We start from the raw sequence: 20,899 nt of genomic DNA, 5'->3' as shown, positions 1-20,899 counted from the left end.
AGAATCAATTAGATGTTATTATTAAGTGTGCATTTGCGTATTAATGGAAGGTAGATTTTAATTTCGATGTACGTCTAGGTAGAAATCGTTCCTAGTATACTTTTATTTCTGTATACATAATCTATTTAATGCAGACCTTTTGTTAGAATAGTGCTGTGTGTTCTTAAATTAAAAAAAAAATCCATTATCTCCTTAAATGAAATAAAAAAATCTATTGCATGGTTATTTCTACAGCTAACGTAGAATATTCCTGACATTCTGCGATAAATATCATAAAACACTTGTAAAAAAATCTATAACTTCATAAATCATTTGCGTAGGAAAGACACAACTTGATCGAGTATATATTTTGCTCATGCCTGTACATAATATACGTAATCCCTACATACATAGCCTAGTAACTCAGAAAACTTGATTTTTATTACATCAGACAGTCTCGACACATTATTTCACTAACGATTCACAGCCTTACAGTTTGCAAAAGAAAAAAGCTATAGTTTTGTCGTCTGGAGATTCGCCAAATCGTATCTCGTCTACTTAGTAACTCCCCGGCCTCGTGAAGACGCCAGCCGGCTGACGAATATCTTCATAAATAATTCGACAGAGCGTTTCTTTGACTTTGTCTCGTGACGTATGTTCCTTTGTTGTTATATTAAAGCTTCTGAATCTACAATGAGCCTCCGAAATAAGCGAGAATCGTAACACTGACCCTACATGAACTACAACCCCTATTGATCCGCCATATTGTTTCAAAGACACGTCAAATTTGAAGACTCAAGTCTCAAGCTGTCTACTATGGTTATGAAGGTACTCAACGCTATTCTCACGGCCCACGCTTTCAAAATTTAAATTTACATACAAGAGCTCTTTGTAGGTACGTTAAAGTAAGATATTTAAGTTGATGTCACTGTTTATTTTACATTTCTACATGAATATTTAAACGGATATTACGAATGTCAAGCGTTTGCCATGTTGGTAATCCCTTAAACCATATTTGATGCCGTGCGGTTTGGAACATTTTATTTATTTGCTTAAGCGTACACACGCTCCTCGGTTTGTGCGAATACACATAAATTAAATGACGAAAATATGATATGAAAGGGCAAATACACGTTTCTCGTTTGGTTCCTGAATGGGACAATATTTAATGATAATATGTAAAAACAAATATCAATGTCATCTGTATCAAGGCAACCGAGTAAAGTAAACGTTATTTACCAGCCATAATCCATGCACGACGTTCATTAACTTTGTAATTCACGCAAACGGAAAATAAATTCCAGATTATTGCATAAAATTTAAAAATGTTCTCATTATCGTCCACCATGACTCACAAGAATCTATATCACCAACCCAAAAATGGGAATTCGAAAAGTAATATCCGGAAAGGAAATAAATAAAAAAAGGGCGCTGCCAAGTTAAAAGAAGTTTGAGATTTTTAAGTATTTCAACTTATTCGTTTCGCTAAATTGCTCACAAATTTCAGAAATCACCATATTTTATGGAGTACTTTCATCCAAGAGAGATCTACGGTGGATTTGCATTTGTGACCAAAAATATACCCTGAAAAGATGAAAACAAAGTTGATTTCTTCCATCCGGTTTCTGATTCCTTTAGAGGAATCAGGTTTAATTACAGGAACATTTTAGACAAAATTACGAGTTACATATACATCTAAAATACTTTCATGGTAGTTGGAAGACTTTAAAGATGGCTTTCATTTTTTCCAGGTCCAGAGTCCAGTGCTGGTGGTCGAGCTGAACTTAAATAGGTTAGAAGGCACACAGCTCAGAGCCCTAGGGCTCCTGAATGTCTTTGGGTTCAACATGACGTACGCCGTCAGGGCGCCCACAAACGCACCAGGACCCACATCCTGCAGTGCTATAGAATGCAGGCTCCTTGGACACTGCTACGCCAACCAAAACCATCAGTAAGTACTTTAAAAGCACTAAATTTACAATTCAATTTAGAAGAACAAATCTGTCTTAAACGAAATCAGTGACCTTTAACAAAAGTTTGGAACTCCCAATAAAGATGGAATTTATAAGACCTCCAAAAGACCGTGAATAACAGTCCTCTTGAAAATTACGTCAAATAGATTCAGTACAAACCGTTAACCACAATGTCAAGGGCTAAATCGTGCTTTCATCGCTTTTATACTGAAAATACGAATATATCGTATTAAAATGACGCAGAATCTCACTTGGAAACCCATTAACGAAGGCAATAGAGCGTGAAAATGAAGTGCAGGGGGAACAAACGAGTGTTATAGAGCCGATGACAAGCGTGATCCACTCGCTGACAATATATAGCGAGCGTCATTCACTGTTTACAAATTCTCGTGTACACGGCAAAAACTCGCTTTCATAATATAGTGTCGCAGAGGGTATTTCCGCGCGGTTATTCCACTAAATTTATGGCTGAGCCCGCAATATTTTCCGCATCGCAGGGAGTTTTACTGCTCGTGTTTCGAGGGCTTCTCCGGCCCGGACTGCGGAGTGGGCCCGCTGTGTCCCACCTCCAACATGTGTAAAAACGGCGGCACCTGCAGGTAAGCAACCTCATGACCCGACCTCCATCGTTTTGTGCATATTTTCCCCTTCATTTACGAATGAGGAGGTTGCCAGTACCCTCTAATGTTGTGCAATTTCCTTGAAATAACGAATTTAGCGCGGTCCACGGCGGAATTCTCCTCGATATTTGTCGAGAGAAACTTTAGCTCGTTACAAGTTAAATGCACATTACTCTGAAGTGGTTCCGTCCTATTTAAGTTACGTTTTGTTGTAACACTAGAAACTGCGCAATCTTCCGTATTTTCTTGGAAGCGGATGTTTGTATGGTTTTTATAGTAGTTTATATCATTTGAATTAACATTTACATGAACGAAGTTACAATCAGTACTTATATTGTAGGGATAACAAACAAAAAGTTGGGAAAGGCAAAGCCTGTGATACATTTTCTTTTTCAAACTAAAGTTCTGGATTTTATTTCTTTTGTCGGGGCCATGTGTGTGGGCCCATTTAGCGTTTCGTTGGTAGTTGGCTTGGAAACAAGGTCCCTTTTTGCGTCGTGTATCCTCAATTAGGTCGGTTCGTTGTTCTAGAACAAAAAAAGGGTTGAAACTCAAATACCAAATACTTACGATTTCGGTGTTTTATGTATTTAGGCACTTACAAAAAGAGTAATTGGGGAAAAAAACCGTTTAGGGCAAGTTTTATTTGATCACAATAGTTTTTGGGATATAACTCAAAGTCCGCTTATTTACGAGTTGGAAATATAAGTGGAAACTATTCAATGTAAGATTATCTAGCTTTTATATTAAAGATCTCGCAAAAGAGGAGAATTTATCACCACGCTTGTTCAACTACGAGTTATAATTCAGACTAAATCCAGAATGGGAATAAGAATAGCTGAAAATAGGTCCTGGAAAATGTAGCTTTACTTTTGAGAGATTATTATTATCTTACAAACTTATTTTGAGCGTGTTAACGTTATATTTTATCTGGTGCAACTTTTATTAGATCACAAATGAGTTCACTGTTTCATATCTTTAACTTCGGATCTTTTTAGTTTCCGAGTCAGGTTATTCCGGAACTTACCTCTTTGAAAGAATTTTTAATAGAGTCGTCTAACTGCTGAGTTGTAGTCGTTGATTTTGATGAAGTTTTAACATGCTTAATAGCAGGTGCGTTCTCGAGTTTGTACACTAAGTTGAACCTTTTTGTATTGACATTTTAATGTTTTTTTGGAAACTTTATCTTAAACTTTATAATTCATGAAAACTTTATTATAAGTCAAGTTGACAGTATTTTTGCACAATTAATTAAAAAGGGTTCTCTGAGGAACTTTTAAAATTTAAAGTGTAACCTAATATTTGTTTAGTGTAATTTTAATTTTTCAAAAATTACTTTATTTTCGTCAATTAATCAAAAAGCTTTTCCATTTATTTTTCTTTATCACTTAATTATAAGTATATATATGAATAGCTCAAAATGATATTTTTATAACATACCTAAGTATGATTTAATTATTTTGAAACTGATGCACATAAAACAACAGCAACTGGTGCAAACACACACACAACCTACAAATAAGTAAGAATACAAGCTAACAAGTTTTATAAAACAACTTCAAACAGTTTTATAAAAATTCTTTCAGGCTGTAAGCTACGGGGAGGCTAATGGGTGTCGCAACTTGTAGATAGCGTCGAGAACGACTTATTTATAGCGAAACAAAAACAATTAAAACAAGTATTTCATAGCTATTTGTTTACAAGAAGACTTTATTACAAGAATTTAGAGTTAACGCTACTTGACTACTCAAATAGATACTCTTTGTGCGTTCCTAAGTTTCTACAGATTTAATTTTCTAGTATTCTAGGATTCCTTTGTTTTCATTTTTCGGGGTACACTTAATATTTGTTTATAGTCTAGGTTCCCTTTCCCATTTTTTTGTAAAAAAGAAAAAATAAATACGTTGCCTCGCTTCCTCAACTGAAAGTGTCATAATCTGAGATGTCAAAAGAACTTCGATCCGCGGATCTAATAACAGAAAAATACATATGTAAAATCGATATTTTTTTTGCCAATCGATCGACTATCGATTTTTTCATAATTCACAGAGTACTATGCCAACTAATACTTAATACATTACTGTGGGATTCGTTTTGAAGTGAAACTTCTTTACGCACGCTTGATTTGGGTGTAAGCTGGCTAATGCGTGACGTAAACGAAGGTATAAGCAAGAGAAAGCAGTACTCGCGCACATTTTATTTCTCTCTTCCTCTCATAGCCATACATGCATATATTGTACATACATATAAAATATTAGTGCGCAATATATATAAATATTGTATATAAATACAAATGGAGCAAAAGAAGGTTCACTTCAGTCGTATGATCATAAGCACACTCGATTTTTTAATACCTCCCACTTAATGAAATAACAAAACTATTACAAATGGTAACTAACTAATGTTAACAGACAGATGGGCCAAGCCGCCGTCAGCTGTATCTGCGCGCCGGGCTACACGGGCGACCTCTGCGAGTTCCAGATAGCCGCTCCCGGTAAGAACTCACCTGGTTAATTAGTAATAATTAGTCTTCTGTTTGGACTTTGGGACAGTTGGGACTGAACTTCAATTGTTTGAGAATGGTAAAAAGTGTCTTTAAGTCTCTGGGAGGTGAAGGTTATCTTTGATTTTTTTTTTTAGAAAAATATTGAATAATAGTATCAACTTTACTGTCATAGACCCAAATTTCATTAATTAACCGAAATGAGGAGCTGGATGCGAGAAGCCGAAAATCGATCTCAGTGGCGTGCACTTGGAGAGGCCTATGTCCAGCAGTGGACTGCGATAGGCTGATGATGATGATGATGATGATGAACCGTGCATATTTCTGATCAGTATTTGCTCAAAAACTAACAGCGCATAAGGTGCTTTTATATTGACACCGACAACCCACAAAATATTTTTAGTTATTTTTCGGTACAAAAACTAATAAATAATATGTTCATCCATTCCCTACTCTCTTCATTAAGTACTTACTCTATACAACAAAACAAATACAAATACCTAGCTATCTCTAAAATTAAAATCTTTTCACCAAACAAACAACTTACAAACGAATGTACAGATAAACAAATCGTCCAGATTACAAACCCTAGAGTCTAATAGCTATCACTTAGTTCATTCAACATATCTTCGGTGCTATAAAACACTTAACAGGATGGCTCCTTTGTCGTTCGCAACAGGTGTCCACTACGGACACATTAAACTGCGTCAAATATTTACTTTACTAACACTTTATGTTTGTTTGAGAGTGAGTACATGAAGTTTTATTGTGTATTTATGGGATGCATCTGTTACTGGTGTTTTTAATATGAATTTTATTCAAAAGGAAGGATCTCATTTCATTAGGCTTATTTTTGTTTTTACCGTAGTGTTTCTGACTTATTTATCTATACTTCTATACTAATATATAAAGCTGAAGAGTTTGTTTGTTTGTTTGAACGCGCTTATCTCAGAAACTACTGGTCCAAATTGAAAATTTCTTTTTGAGTTGAAAAGACCATTCATCGAGGAAGGCTTTAGGCTATAAACCATCACGCTGCGACTAATAGGAGCGAAGATACAATGGAAAATGGAAAAAACAGGGCAGGTGTAAATCATAAGTTATATCTTCTACCCACGGGGACGAAGTCGCCTGCAACGGCTAGTAAAAAATATAGAGCCAGACTTGATGAAAACTACTATTACTATTACTATTATATATATATTAGTATAGATTTGAAGTCGGTTTTATGGCTAGAAAATATAATTTCTTTTAATTCTAACTGCCACACATGATGAAGTAAAGAAGATAGGTACTAAAGTCATCTTACGGTCATATAGTCAGATATTCAGAAATGGGTTGATGCCAAAGAACACCTTAAGTTAACGGTACATTTGAAACGTGAGATAATATAATTTATGATAAACCCCCTCAGTGCAATCAGGAATTGTATCGAATACCATTTATCATTATATTTATTTTGTCAATTTAGTTCATTTCTGTAGAATTTTGTATATTTGGAAAACAAATACTAGTCCAAAAACACACTTGAATACAAAAATAGGCTCACAAAATTAGGTACATTAATATTACACGTTTCCTAAAAATAGAAAGGAGCCTAATATATATTCCATCCCCCTTCCTAACCAGTTACACAGAACACTAAAAACAGAACTCTGCCATTCCCGTAACGACCGCCAATTTTACCGAATAGGCAAAATTAACAATAGTCTGGCAACCCTACGCCAGTGTTTACAGCCTTGCCCTCAAATATCCCACGATCCATCATCATTACGCGCCCATTCCCCAAATAAGGAGGCCATTTCCCAAAAATTAATAAGGATTTCAAAGGAACTCTTCACTTACAGCTTAAGTCTTGATTGGGTATTATTTCGAGTAGAACGTTTTCGATGAGAAATAATTCTTTTTAATTCTGATGTCTAAAACATTAAACGACTTATGTACTCTGTGCTAACTTACAAAAAAACGATTGTAAATAGTTGACGTAGTTTCAGCTACGAATACAAACAAAGTATTATATCACAGGTCTGTTGCAGGCTATCTATAAATAGGAGAGGCAATTGTTTGAATTTAAATAAAGAAAAATTTTGAATGTTGACTGGACTACTTTATATCTGAAAGCCTTCCAACATTATCTTTTAATCTTTTAATAAAATTATATAGGCGAAAGTTTTTAAGTATGGATGTATGGATGTTTGTTACTCTTTCACGTAAAAACTACTGAATGGATTTGAATGAAACTTTACCACAATATAGCTTATACATCAGAATAACACATACTCTACAATTTTTGAGGTTTCTAATGTGAGGTCGTAAAAAACACATTTTTTGCGCTTACATTGCAAACGCTGACTGAATCCTACAAGATAGACAGAAGGCAGATAGATAGATAGAAGGCAGGTATAAATTATAACTTATATCTTCTAATCGAGATGAATGAAACGAGATGCCACTGTAAATCACGTGTTTAGCTGCCACAACTTCAGTCTTATTTTAAAAAACACAGTACCTTGTTTGCCTACCTAGTGTACCCAGAGAACCTAGTATCAATTATTCCCACCCAGGACAATTTTTTGTGATGAGGTCGACCACTTATACTTTAGAAATATATAACTGTTTATCAGTTATCTAGTACTCATAATACAACCTTTGCTCAATCTGTAACTAAAAAAAACTAGCATTTTGACTCATGGCACAATCTTTTAAAGTCTTCATCTATACGTTGAATCTAATGAATATCTCATACTAACAGAACAAGAAAAGTATATTGTAACAAATAACACCTAAAATAATAAAAAAGTAGTCTAGAAAAGAAAACATCAAATAAACGTTCCATAAAATTCCAGCCAAGTTCTATTAAGAGTTGCAGTAAAGTTAAAACTTGAAGTATAATAAGGGTTGAGACGTTAATGCAATTTAGAGGAATTCTGTTTCAGAATGCGGGATAGAGGAGTGCGCTGAAGACTGCAGGGAGGGGGCAGCCTGCGACTGTAATCCCAGGGACACAGATTTTTGTAAGTACATTATACTTACTAGTTTTATATCCATTTTGTCTTTCAGTTTGATCTAAAAATTCGTTTGATACGACTACGCGCACATAGGGTTATGTATGTAATGTTACGTCTCTTAAATGCCTGTTTTATGGCTAATCGAAATAAAAAAAAATTGATTTCGACGCTATCTGAACCACTTTGAGTCAGTTTTAACATGTTATCTGGACTGGACTTATATCAACTACAACAAATTTTCAGCTGTAGAACAGCGTAAAATTAAAGCTTGAGTATTTACAAAAATAATACAAATTCCTGCATATTCATTTTCTTTATTTTCTGCACAGCGTCAGCACGATTTGAAACAAGACTGCAGGTAGTGGACCAACCAAGTGTCAACATATCTCAAGAAATAGTAAAACAGGTATGACGTCATATAAAAGTATGTGTGAATGACTTTGATTGAAGTTCACATTATCTGTTCGTGAATATATTGGCTCTAGAGCTTATTATGAGAGAGTAATATTGTTTGATTTGTGATAGTTCTTTCTCTTATGTCTACGATTCTCCGAGTTTAATTTTTTTACGATTGATTATTGTGAGGTTATTAACTGTCGTGTATTTCTTTTCCTTTACAGTTAACAAGCTATTTAAAAACGTCAAACATAACATTAGAAGATGAAATAGAAATTTTAAATATAAGGTAAGGTTTCATGTTTTTAGTTTTCACTTGCTAATTTTCGTTACAACTAATTCATTTGAACGCTTGAATTATTATTTTCTATACTTAATTCTTTAATCAATGTCATTGTTATCAAAACTTAACGATGTATAAAAGAAAATTTAAGTACACAGTGTATTATTTATAGCTTTTCTAAAAATCTACGACAGATATGTAAAAGTAAAACATTCAATTCGTAGTCAGCCTTCTTTTTATCAACATACGTAAATTATTAGCACTCAATTACTCAAGTATTAAAAAATAAATTAACGCTAAAACAACAGGAGCTCATTAACTAAGGCTGTTAAAATCCTTCTTACAATTAGCTAAGACTCACTTTCAAGAAATCAAATCTGCCTACCTAAAATCCTTTTATGCTAACCAGTGCATTAGAATCGACGGGCGCGCGCACAGTGTGGCTGCGCGTGTGGGGCGCGCGGCGCGAGGCGGGCGCGCTGCGGGCGGCGCTGGCGCGGCTCGCGGCCATGCGCACGCGTACCGACCGCCTGCGTCTGCTGCCCGCCACGCTGCACTTCGACATGCAGCCTGCTCTTAGCTTACATGTAAGTATTAATAATATACATGAAAACTTGAACGACTCGAGAAACTGATAACTTAGGCGAGGTAGTACGTTGTGGGTTAATGTGAAAAGGCACCTGTATTCAGAAGCCTTATGAGAGATAAATCGGCCCCCTAATGCGTTAAGTTACGACACAGTTTAGCATTAAATAAAAACTTATCAATGAAATATGTAATGGGACTATCCGACTTCCGGTTTAAGCATTATGTTTTATTTGGTGTGGAACAGCTGACAACCTATTAAGATTCATTGACGGCATCATTCACCCGATCATTCAATTTCAACGTCGTAATAACTATTAACCACTTAATATAATGACAGGTTAATCAGAAACCCTCAATCCCAACCGTAAGATATCGTCAATTCTAATAAAGTGAAATCAACTAAAGACCAATTAAGAGCCTTCGGGAAACCCAGAAATCGCGGCCTGATTAATGCTGCTATCAAATGGATAAATTCCTAGGCAACTGCGGTTGAAAAACTGTCTCAATCAAGATCCCGAAACTTTATCCGAGTGGGTCCAATACGGAAACCCTCATTTTTCCTCAGACAACTTCGTAGATATCTTTCAAGGTATAATTGTTTCAAACGATTTGTCTACAATGATCGATACGTTAAAGTTGCACGGATTCCTGGGATTGTTAATACTAGAGACAATTCAATTATCAAATAAGTTTTTCTTAAGATTGACGTTTCTTGGACTCTTCAAACCAGGAGCATGATGAATTGTTATATATTTCTATGCAACGACCGAATACGGACGACATTATGTGGTGGTTCAGATTTGGTTATGAACCGTCTGACACAACACGTTCCTAATTTCGTCCCCAAAGAAGTGCGTATCCATGAGGATTTCCCTGCTAAAGCAAAAAAAAGGTACTCCGACCAATAACTTCAAGCTTAAAATGTTAAATTTTACGATTAAACAAACTTTTGAAAATGCGTAAACGATATAAAAAGTTTTAAAAAAGTTTGAGTCAAACCAAAACTGTTTCAGTAAAACACGTTTGACCACCTCGGCTGTTTACAACGGCTCACTGAAATTAATTGTTTGGTTTTCGTAATCCGATGTGGGGGACATCGAATGTTTGGGCAAACTGTTCCAAATCCAGTTGTTTAGAGATATCCCTCGGGGTGTGAATACCGCGACAATAACGAATGAATACCTAAAAACATGTACAGAGTTACAAATGAAATAGAACCTAAACTATAAACTAGACATGTTTTGTACTTCCAAAAACATTCAAGCTTTGAACCTATCTGATAGGGATACCGAGGCCTTTAAAGAGAAATTCGTTCGAAAGTACTAGAAGTAAATTATTGTTGAATACTAAATAGATTTTTGCCTTTTTATAATTTTCCATGCAATAGTTTGTTAGTTAAATCTTCATGCTCGCACGAATTTGGTATAAAGATATCCAACACTTTTAGAGGCTAAACTAACATTTGCTAGCCATTAATGAATGCCATTATAACGTATTTATCATACCTACTTTGGTTTCCAAAAATAATGCCGTTCATTTCTAACTCGGTGTTATGACGTCAGATATCCATTCAGCATTAACCAAAATACCGTTCGACCGAAGTCAGTAACGAAGATCAGCCCCTTTGCATTCGCTTTTGGCTTTAATCCAGTCTTTTACCTGCCAGGGTTTATACGATTACATCATATGCAGGATGTGCTAATTAAGAAAGATGAATGGGCCCACTTGATGATGGGTGATTTGATTAAGAGAATGAATTAAATTGAAATTATACAAAAATGTTGGAGAATTATTTTAGTCTTAGTAGAGATATTTTTTTATTTACTGTATTAGACGTACCTCTTCCAAGAAAATATAGTCCTTAGTTGAAATGTACATTGAAATAAATAGGGATAATGACGGGGTAACGTTTGTTTGTTGTAATGCGCTGATCTCAGGAACTACTTCTCCGATTTGAAAAAAATATTCCGTGTTAGAAAGCCCATTTTTTATGTTTTTGGCTTTATTAAATACACCGTCACGTATTATTAACTGGTAAGGAAACATGTTACAAAAACCATGCATGAGTTCATACTTGAACTCTAAAACTATTTATCTCCTAGATTAGAGATCCTCCATAGAATAATCCTGAATAAGAAACAAAGACAAACCACACAATCCTTTTCATTAAACACACAACCGTATCTCCATCTACATTTCCCTCATCTCAAAAACTACACAATGGTTAATATCTTAAAACAACACCCGTGTGTCAAACTCGGAGCAGTAATTACTTTGCGCCACGCCAGACGACCCCGGTCATCTTATTACATGATATAGCTGGCTGAGATGAAAAAGTAATGTAAAAATCTTCACGAGATTACTTGACTGTAGAGTAACTTCTGCTTTTAATGAACATCTTGTGAGTTGCAATGAGATATGTACTGGTTGCGCTGGTATTAGTTCAATCTGAAGTCTTTGATGCAAAAGAGTGAGCTCTTTTATAAACTGTTTGTCTATTCAAGCTATTTCTTTAGTAGGTATATATAGTTAGTACAATTAAACAGCCTTCTATTTCAGATCTGTTATAAATAAGCAGATAGTTTAAAAACACAACACAAAATTGTAAGATTGACCTCATAAACAGTTACTTTCCTTTTTTATTGAACATATCCAGTGTGAATTTCAGAGAATTTTAGTCTTTTCATCAAATCCGTGCAAGGAATTCAGTAGTCGTACTAAAATAAAATCCTAACAAAACTGCAATAAAAAGTAACGTATGTATACCCCAAATTCGCTATAACATTAGATACCAAACGATAAACAAAATCCACACAGTACGTCCTTCAAATCATATTCGTGACGTGAAAATAAAACAAATTCGAAACCAGTCAATGTGTACGTGACTTCATTATTTCTTAGCACAGTTTTGCCAGATCGAAAATTTTCGAGGTCAATTTTTTTCGTATATTTTAGGATGAGGAACATTTTGCCCCGGCCTCCCCAATAGCCAGACTGAACGACACGCATATTTGCCCGCCATTTTATTAAGGCGGGAACACGGCATGCCAACGTAAAGCATTCCTCACATTATATAAACATTCTCGAAGTTTTGCGGTATTTAATCGAAAAAGTTTCAGGAAAGGTCGGAATTTATGCTATTTGGCTAGTTTGGCCTTAGTTTGGTGTTTACCATCGCATACTTGCATAATATAACATAAATTGAACAGATATTTGAATTTATGAACTTGCTCGATAACTACTTAACATTATCTAAACTAAAACTTAGTACATCAATATATACACTTGGTTCAAAACTTTTAAAATTTAGACAATTATTTTCGTAACTCTGTAGAATATTATTATTATAATCTACGTATGTAGCAGACTTGATAACTTCAACACCAAATTTAGGTATTCCCTAATAAGCTACGCAGGCCAAAAACCTCAAAACAAAACCCCAGCCTACCATCTCAACAAAAGCTAAATTGGAACCCAAAATGGCTTGTCCGAAATCAAAAGGCAAAGAAATAAAAGTCTTTGTTCGGCGCCAATACTGTGAAACTTTAATTATTTCAAATGTGCATTAGGTTCCGTGCGAATGGGATTTGGCTTTAGTCCAGGGAACAGCCGCTAGATGGCGCTCATTAACCTGGCTTAGCGCTTTCTTTACGGCACTAATTGTTGGCGACACTTTGACACGATTACATGGTGCTAATGCCGTAATTTACTTTTCAGTCTATGTTAATGTCAATTAAATTATGGTTCTCATGTAAGAATGACAATGTTTCATTATTTTTTTTATCATCTAAAACCAATTGCAAATCAGACGATCGAAATTCTTCGCAGTACCTACAAATCCTTAAGTAATCTTCAAATAACAAAATATCATAATATCTGGTCATTTAGAAAAAAACTCTGTTAGAAAAACAGTTTACTAAGTTTCTAAGTTAACCTCCTTGGCCGTTGCCCTTAATTTTATTCATTTAAACTTCATACTAAACCTCTTTAGTATGCTATACAAAATAATATTACAAAAGCCCACAACTACTTACCCAATACATTCCCCAAACCCGCAAAATGTTACAAAACAGATATCACCGAGATCCGAAGCCACAATAAAAAATAAACAACATTCTTACATGTTAAAGTGGGCTAAGTTTCTTACTCAGGCCGAGACCCGGCCGAACCATAAATACGGCGAAAACGTGCAAACCATGAAAAACCGGTACGGTCCACACAAAAAGATGTTTTCGCTGTTATGACATGAAATATTTCTGTTCAGCTTGTTGCGATACATTGTCGGATCGATGATGGGTTTATATCACGTAGTATATTAGGATCTTTTTCTAAAAGAGTATTTATTTGTTTATATTTCATACCAGCCTGTGAAATTTGTATGGTTGTAACGGTAAAATATTTTTTCGTACGGAGAAAAAATGAGCGTTTACTCATTTGGTGGTTACTCATGCAAATATCCTGTTTTTTTATTGAGATTAAATTCGATTGAGTTACTTGAGAATCAATTTTTGAACCTTATCGTCCATGAATAAATTAGGTACGTCAGAAACCTACAATTTTTATCGTAGGTTTCTAGTTTGCAAAAAAAGAATAAGAATTTTGAAATCTTTACTTCATAACGAATAGCATATAATATAGGAAAGTTTCTCATAAAATAACTAATAAATTAAAAATAACCAATGCATCTGCCAATTTTCTTGAACAAATTGAGCGGAACTTGCAGCTCGAAACAAAAATTCACCAACAAAGTTAAACATGATAAAGTTTTGATCGATTCCTTTCAACGGTATATTTATCGAGATTGGATCCGCCCTCGGGGGATTACGCTGACCCAATAATATCTGAAACAAGCTTCGGAGACGGTTTATTTTTAAACTGTCGCCGCATTGCCGTAGTTTTAACTGAATTAGAGATTGCTCTAGTCGAGCTTTTCGGAATATACGAGGAATTATTTAAGTGTACGTGGTTGTCAAGTGGAATGGACATGAAATAGTTCGCCTTATATGGTTTTATTTTTAAGCTTTTTAATAATTTTCAGGAAATTGTTTCATTTGTAATTTTGTGTGACTAAATTCATATTGAAGTAGGAAAAAAGCTATTGGTAGATACTGTTTAAGGGATTTTTATAGAAAGTGCATATATCTAATATAAAATTAAGAACTATTAAATGGAAACTACCCCAAACTAAAACTCCCTATTTAGAGTTCAATCTATCATCATTAGGCTGTGAAAACGTGAAAAGCCAACTGAAAATCACCCATATATTTAATCCTTTTACTCATGTATATCTATTTATATGGACAATAACAATGATAATAGATTAACGCAACATAAAGTGAATGCTGACAACTTTTCGACGAGTTTTTACATTCCACACAAGTCGGTCGGCGCGCGTTCCAAAACTAATACCATTTGTTTAGATAGCTGTCGAGTGCGTTCCAAACTTTGTTCCAGTGGCTTTTACAACACTTTCACAAATAACAATCCAGTTAGCAACCCCTTTTAATGACCATTAAAATAAACGTTCATTCCTATAACAATAAACGAGTAGATGAGTACGTGTTTTCATCATTTTGTTTTGTTTTTTCGGAGGATCTTAAAGTAATGTTATTGTGGTGAAAATAAAACAAGTGCGAGTTGAACTCGCGTTAAGAGGGTTCCGTACGATGTTACCTATCTCACACATTCCACCTGCAAATGTAAATTGGTACGCACAATATTGAGTGATTTACCATGTTATTTTAATATCATGGACTTCTAATAGGTTTTCCTATAATCTATAAAGAGAAAACTAATTTCTGTATTTTTTTCAAAATTTTAGGTTCGGTAGTTTCGGAGATACGGGGGGGGGGAATGGTCAATTTTCGTCTATTTTCTTGAATAACTTGGAAACTATTTATATTAAAATTACAAAAAATACAGTTAAGATCTTCTCAACAAGACTTTTCATTTGATATGCCACACGATGCAGTTTTCAGATTTTTTTTTAATTTTCCCCTTCCCCCCCAAAAATGACCCCCAATATACAGATTTCATCTGCTCACGTCACACCTCTGTGTTTGGGTCACAGGAATTGATATGTGTACCAAATTTCAACTTAATCGGTCTAATAGATTCGGAGATAATTGACTGTAAGCGACGGACGGACAGACACACGAGTGATCCTATAAGGGTTCCGTTTTTGTATTCAGACGTACGGAACCCTAAAAACTGATAATAAGACGTAATGATTTAGAGACGGAGGAGCTCGTGGCTAAGCTATAACCTATAACCGCATAAGTGATTCAATCACAGGTTAAGCTATGCTTGACGCGGTTGGTCCGTAGATGGGTGACCGTCTTTGTCATAGCGAGTTCCTCCGTGTTTCGGAAGGCACGTTAAATTGTGGGTCCCGGCTTTTATTCCTAAATCTTTGACAGTCGTTACAGGTAGTCAGAAGCTTGAAAAGTCTAACAGCCTGTCTAACCAAGGTGTGTCGTGTTGCCCAGGTAACTGGGTTGAGGAGGTCAGATAGGCAGTCGCTCCTTGTAAAACATTGGTACTTAGCTGAAACCGGTTGGACTGGTAGCCGACCCCAACATAGTTGGGAAAAGGCTAGGCCGATGTTGAATAAGACGTAATGATTTCGTAAAATCTGTACACAATCTTGACGTCACGCTTAACTTCTGTAACTTGACCAATATATTCTTGCGGGTTAAAGTAGCCATTATTATGCATTAAAATAAAAGAGGACACTAAAATATAATTTTCTTTATAAAATTGTATTATTTGACTGTAACTGGAGTTAATTATGAGAGCCAATAATAATACTAATATTAATTTGTTATTCTGTTGTTATATATGTTTTATATGCGTATATGCGTATAGTATAAAGCAAAGAACATTTATGAATTTGCTTTGATAGAAATTGAACATTACTTTATTGAAATACAATCAATGTTTTACATTATTTCATATTTAATTACCTGTATATAGTGAATATGCTTCTCATTGCACCCATTTTAAATTATAAATAATTAATATCAATTGAAGCGTTTCAATATAAAATAATTACAACAATTTTATTGCCATATGCACATCACCACAGTGTAATTATTATTTTTATTAACGAACTAAGCTCGGTATTACTGAAATATTTAATCAAATAATTGGAAATTAATGTCAAAAGCAGGCATTAACCAAACTGTTTTGAAAGAATTGCATATTTTGAATCAAACATGTTTTATTTGTATTAGATACTAAATCACATTGGCCAGTTTTTCCCACGTGTTTATACACTCACTCTCTTGTTTATTTGTCGTTCGGATTGAATTCTCTTTACTCAATTTCGATTTCTTCTTCTGCCTTTCCGATAAGCTATCAGGCTGAAACTTACAGGATAGCTTCAAACTCGATGACTATACAAGTTACACCTATAAAACGGAACGCTGGAACGAATTTGAATGGAGTGACATTAAAAAAACGTGGGCTTTTAGATTTTATTAATCTACTAGCTAACCCAGCAAACGTTGTTTTGCCTAATAAATTATTTCTTGTTGTATGTATTTTTTAATGCCACATTATTTTTTTTAGTGTGAGTAACCCTTAACACTTAGAGGTATGAAAAATAAATGTTAGTCGATTCTCAGACCTCCTGAATACGCATATAAAATTTGGTAATAATCGGTAAAGCCGTTTCGGAGGAGTACGGTAACTAACATGGTGACACGGGAATTTTATATATTAGAGAAGATTAATTTTACTATGGAAGGTTCACGCTTAATTTCTCTAAATTTTTTCGCAGGCTCTAGTTGTGAACCAGCGTCCGGAAGTATGGGAGGGGTCAGAGTTTATACTGACGTGTATGGCGTACGGATCCCCCAACATTGCCTTCACGTGGTACAAAGATGGCGTCAAGATCAACTTCAATGGTACTACGAGGTATGAAAAGTATGTAGAGTTTTATTTTATTTTCTTATTATTTTATATTAATTTAATTTATAATAGTTGAAATTTAGAGTATTGTTAAATTATGTTGGATAATTTTGTAGTAAATTTTGTTAATTTCTAGCTGATCAAGCAAACGTTGTTTTTCCATGCAATAGCATGAGATTTTGTCTGATTGACAGACTTACCCAAAATGCACGAAAAATTTCATGAGAATCGGTCGAGCCGTTTCAGAGGAGTTCAATTACGGCTATAGTGACCTAAGATTTTTATATTTGATTTAAAATTAGAAAAGTGTGTATTGACTGTAACGGACTCAATCGTTCGAACAAAAAACTGCATAAAAAAATCACAGGGCCGCACTCAGGCCGGAACAGACATTACGTACATTAATAGACTGGCGGCGCGACCGTCGAGTTAACGAGCCGGCACCGAACCGGCACCAAACGGTCACCCTTCCAATTACCGGCGACTGTTATTTAACCGCACTGATTAATCGGACGACTTCCACTCTCTTCCTGATGGCTCCGTTCATTCAAACTGATTCCAATCTGCTAAACAAAAATGAACCTTATGGCTATTCGTTTAGGGATGTTTTGTTGTCGTTCTAAACACTGATTTCGCTTAAACGTTCGTTTAATTGTTTTAGGCTTAAACCGTTTACGAACTGGTTGTTTTGTTTGACGACTGACATAAATTGGTAGAAATGACTTTTCTTGACAGTATTTAATAAAAAAAACTAATTTTAATAAAAAAAACTGTCTCAAATATTTTCGCAAAATAACGATTTGAAACAAACAACTTCAAAAAGGTGGATGTTCTCAAGATGAACCGGTTTTTTTTATTCATTTTACTTAAAATGAAATAACTGTTTTATAAAAATAGCATCAGGTTCGGCTCAGTAGTTTCTTATTTGAGGTCGGTTGCATGCTTATATTTTTCGAACCAATATTTTTACCTTAACCTGACTTATAATTTAATATTCCACATGTAATAGATATTAGTTAGCCTTTTATAAATATATTTAATATATAACACACTCTACACATCACACCCTCTTTTTTCTAGAGACATTTGGACCCGGACAGTGGCTGAAGACGCCCTCGGTCGCCGGATGTCAGTGCTCGGCATATCCGAAGCCAAGAAACCTGATGGTGGCAAGTGGTCCTGCGCAGCCGATGACGCCGGTAGACGGAGATGTAGAGCCCTCAGACTGTCAGTCCTCACTCCTCCTGATATACGCCTCATACCCTCCGCGCTGACCGTCAATAAGGTCAGTATTGTAGCAGCGACTGTAAAGAGCATTGCATAATATGTTATGTTTTCTTTGTTTTTAAGAGATTTTTTGTAAAATGAAGTTTTTATGTTCGATCGTTCTTATTTTGGCTTATGTTGCTGTGTGTTATGTGTTTGATATTTTGTAGCTTCTCCTTGACTCAGTGACTATAGGCTCTTGAAATAAGCGCATTGGGTGTATAAAAGAAAGACGTTGCTACACAAAATTTCCAGCTTCAAATTTTCAACAAACCTATTTCCCAAGTTCTCTATACTTCTAGGCAAGAAATATTCCAATACATAATCGTTAAAGTCATTCGAAAGCTTCGAATGTTTGCAGATAACAAGTAAAAGTCACGTGACATATTGAATCAACGAAATATCATTTTCGTTTATTTGAATCGTATTTATTGACGTTAACTATCACATATCACTTGGCTTTTCACGCAATGCCTTAAATGACATGAATGACAATGTGCACCGAGTGAAAAAATCTCAAACCACATAATTGTAGCACATCATCATCATTATCCCGTTTTAGTCCAATGCTGGACATAGGCATCTCGAATGGTATGCTCTAAGCTTTTCAGCTCTCCTCATAACTCAAGTAAATTCATAAAGACAAACATGCTTCGAAGTATACAAGAGATATCTGGTGTCAAAACTATCCTCGCTTCAAAGTTTCTTGTATCTACATTGACGCAGGCTTGCGATACCATCGTTTGTGGCGCTAGTGATGATAAATGATCCAACCGGCTTATAGACTCATGTCTTTCATTGGCAAAGATATCATTAGGAACTTGATGAACTTGCGGAATGTAATAGGGGTAGGATAATTTTGTAGTTTTAGTATATTGAAATAACGTAACGCGAGTTGTTTACATATGGGGGGGGGGTGAAAGCTAAGTATACCTAAACTGAGGCTCTGCTATCTGTCTCACCGTCACCTATCCGTAGCTCATGATCCATGATAAAAGAGAATACTTTTTGAAAGGTGGTGCATATCTGTGTATGCTGCTGCTTAAAATAAAAACCGGTTTAAGGCAACGATTATTTGCGGTCTAACCTTAGGTTGGTGAATAAAGTCTGTCTTTAGCCTAGTAGTCCATTATACGTCTTGATTTTATGAAATCGTTTTGTTCAGGTACCAAATATCAATTTGTAGTGTGAACAGTTCTGGAATGTGGCTGGGGTGTAGTAAGAAACATACTGACAGTAGGTAATGGCGAAGAAATAAAGGTTTATTTTTTTGCCATTTCGCTACAGAACTTCAAAAAGACATAGATTCCCTACAAACTTCCTTTCTTTCCAGGGTGACAACGTCAGCATAACTTGCCTAGCCGTGGCAGGGCGAGTGCATGGTGCTTTAGGGTTCAGTTGGGCGCGGGAGAGGACCCTGCTGCCCCTGGCTCCAGGGAGAGAAGTCTGGGAGGACCTGTACCCCGCTGGCAGCGTGCTCAAGCTGTATAACGTGCAGGTGGGTTGTGGAAATTAGGCTATTGGAGTTGCATAAAATACTAAGTAATCTCTCTTCATCTTAAAGGATTGTGGTCAGCGTCAGGGCAAAAGGACACATAGTAGTATAATTTTTATTGTCTGTGTAACTTTCGATTCTTTTAAAAAAGTAACGAAAACAAGCAAGTCTATTTGAAGGTTGTAGAATTAAAATTATATCGAATGTTATCTACATATGCAGAACTCCAATAGTTTTGGGATTTCTTTCATTTCGAGGTTTGAGTTTATTACTCACAAAAATAAAGATATCATGTTTTTGTTCCCTTTATGGTAGAAATCTAACGAGTTCCGGTGCCAAGTTTCGTCGGTGGCCGGTACCAATGCCAAGGGAGTGACGATGTGGGCTCTTGGCGCGAACGACGAGGCCTGCCAGAGCGAGGCATCGCACGGCCTGCGCTGGCCCAAGACCGCTCCCGGGGCGCATGCCTCCGCCACCTGCCCGCCCGGACACAGTGGGGAAACTACCAGGTAAAAGCACGTCCAGGCACGTAGAATATAAGTGGAATATGTCGTATTACATAAAAATGTAGCATATGTCTTCTCTCCCTTACTCTTGCAGGCCCCCACAGGGTCCATAATGAGCTGCTTTTAATTAGGACACATTGAGCTTAAGTATCTTTGTGGTATTTGTTGGTAACAGTTTACAGGCGTTGTACAGCTTGTGTTTAAGGTTTGCCATACTGTATCATGTAAAGTTCACATTGTATCGTGCGAAGATCAAATAATTAAAAAGAACGTCCTTACTAAATTCATAATCACCGGCTGCTTATGAACTCCAAACTCGACTATTTTTTTAATCCGATAAAATTTTTAAAACTCACTTTTACGGAGAA

The 20,899-nt window shown here is 35.6% G+C and overlaps 1 protein-coding gene across 1 annotated transcript in view; it reads left to right on the top strand.

Annotated features, from left to right (window-relative positions):
• The window catches only part of LOC113504852, a 449,433-nt gene that overhangs the window by 418,445 nt on the left and 10,089 nt on the right, over positions 1-20,899 (top strand). Inside the window, exons 3-13 of the mRNA XM_026887331.1 lie at positions 1,731-1,930; positions 2,450-2,551; positions 4,984-5,066; positions 8,012-8,089; positions 8,413-8,489; positions 8,704-8,768; positions 9,172-9,349; positions 17,134-17,279; positions 18,345-18,549; positions 19,864-20,028; positions 20,341-20,534. Of these exons, the coding sequence (XP_026743132.1) occupies positions 1,731-1,930; positions 2,450-2,551; positions 4,984-5,066; positions 8,012-8,089; positions 8,413-8,489; positions 8,704-8,768; positions 9,172-9,349; positions 17,134-17,279; positions 18,345-18,549; positions 19,864-20,028; positions 20,341-20,534 (1,493 nt within the window). The remainder of the gene's footprint in view (positions 1-1,730; positions 1,931-2,449; positions 2,552-4,983; positions 5,067-8,011; positions 8,090-8,412; positions 8,490-8,703; positions 8,769-9,171; positions 9,350-17,133; positions 17,280-18,344; positions 18,550-19,863; positions 20,029-20,340; positions 20,535-20,899) is intronic.

This window comes from Trichoplusia ni, chromosome 23, assembly GCF_003590095.1.
Source record: "Trichoplusia ni isolate ovarian cell line Hi5 chromosome 23, tn1, whole genome shotgun sequence".
Lineage (NCBI taxonomy): Eukaryota > Metazoa > Arthropoda > Insecta > Lepidoptera > Noctuidae > Trichoplusia > Trichoplusia ni.
The sequence above is the reverse complement of the archived record's forward strand: the minus strand, read 5'-3'. Positions and strand labels throughout refer to the sequence as shown.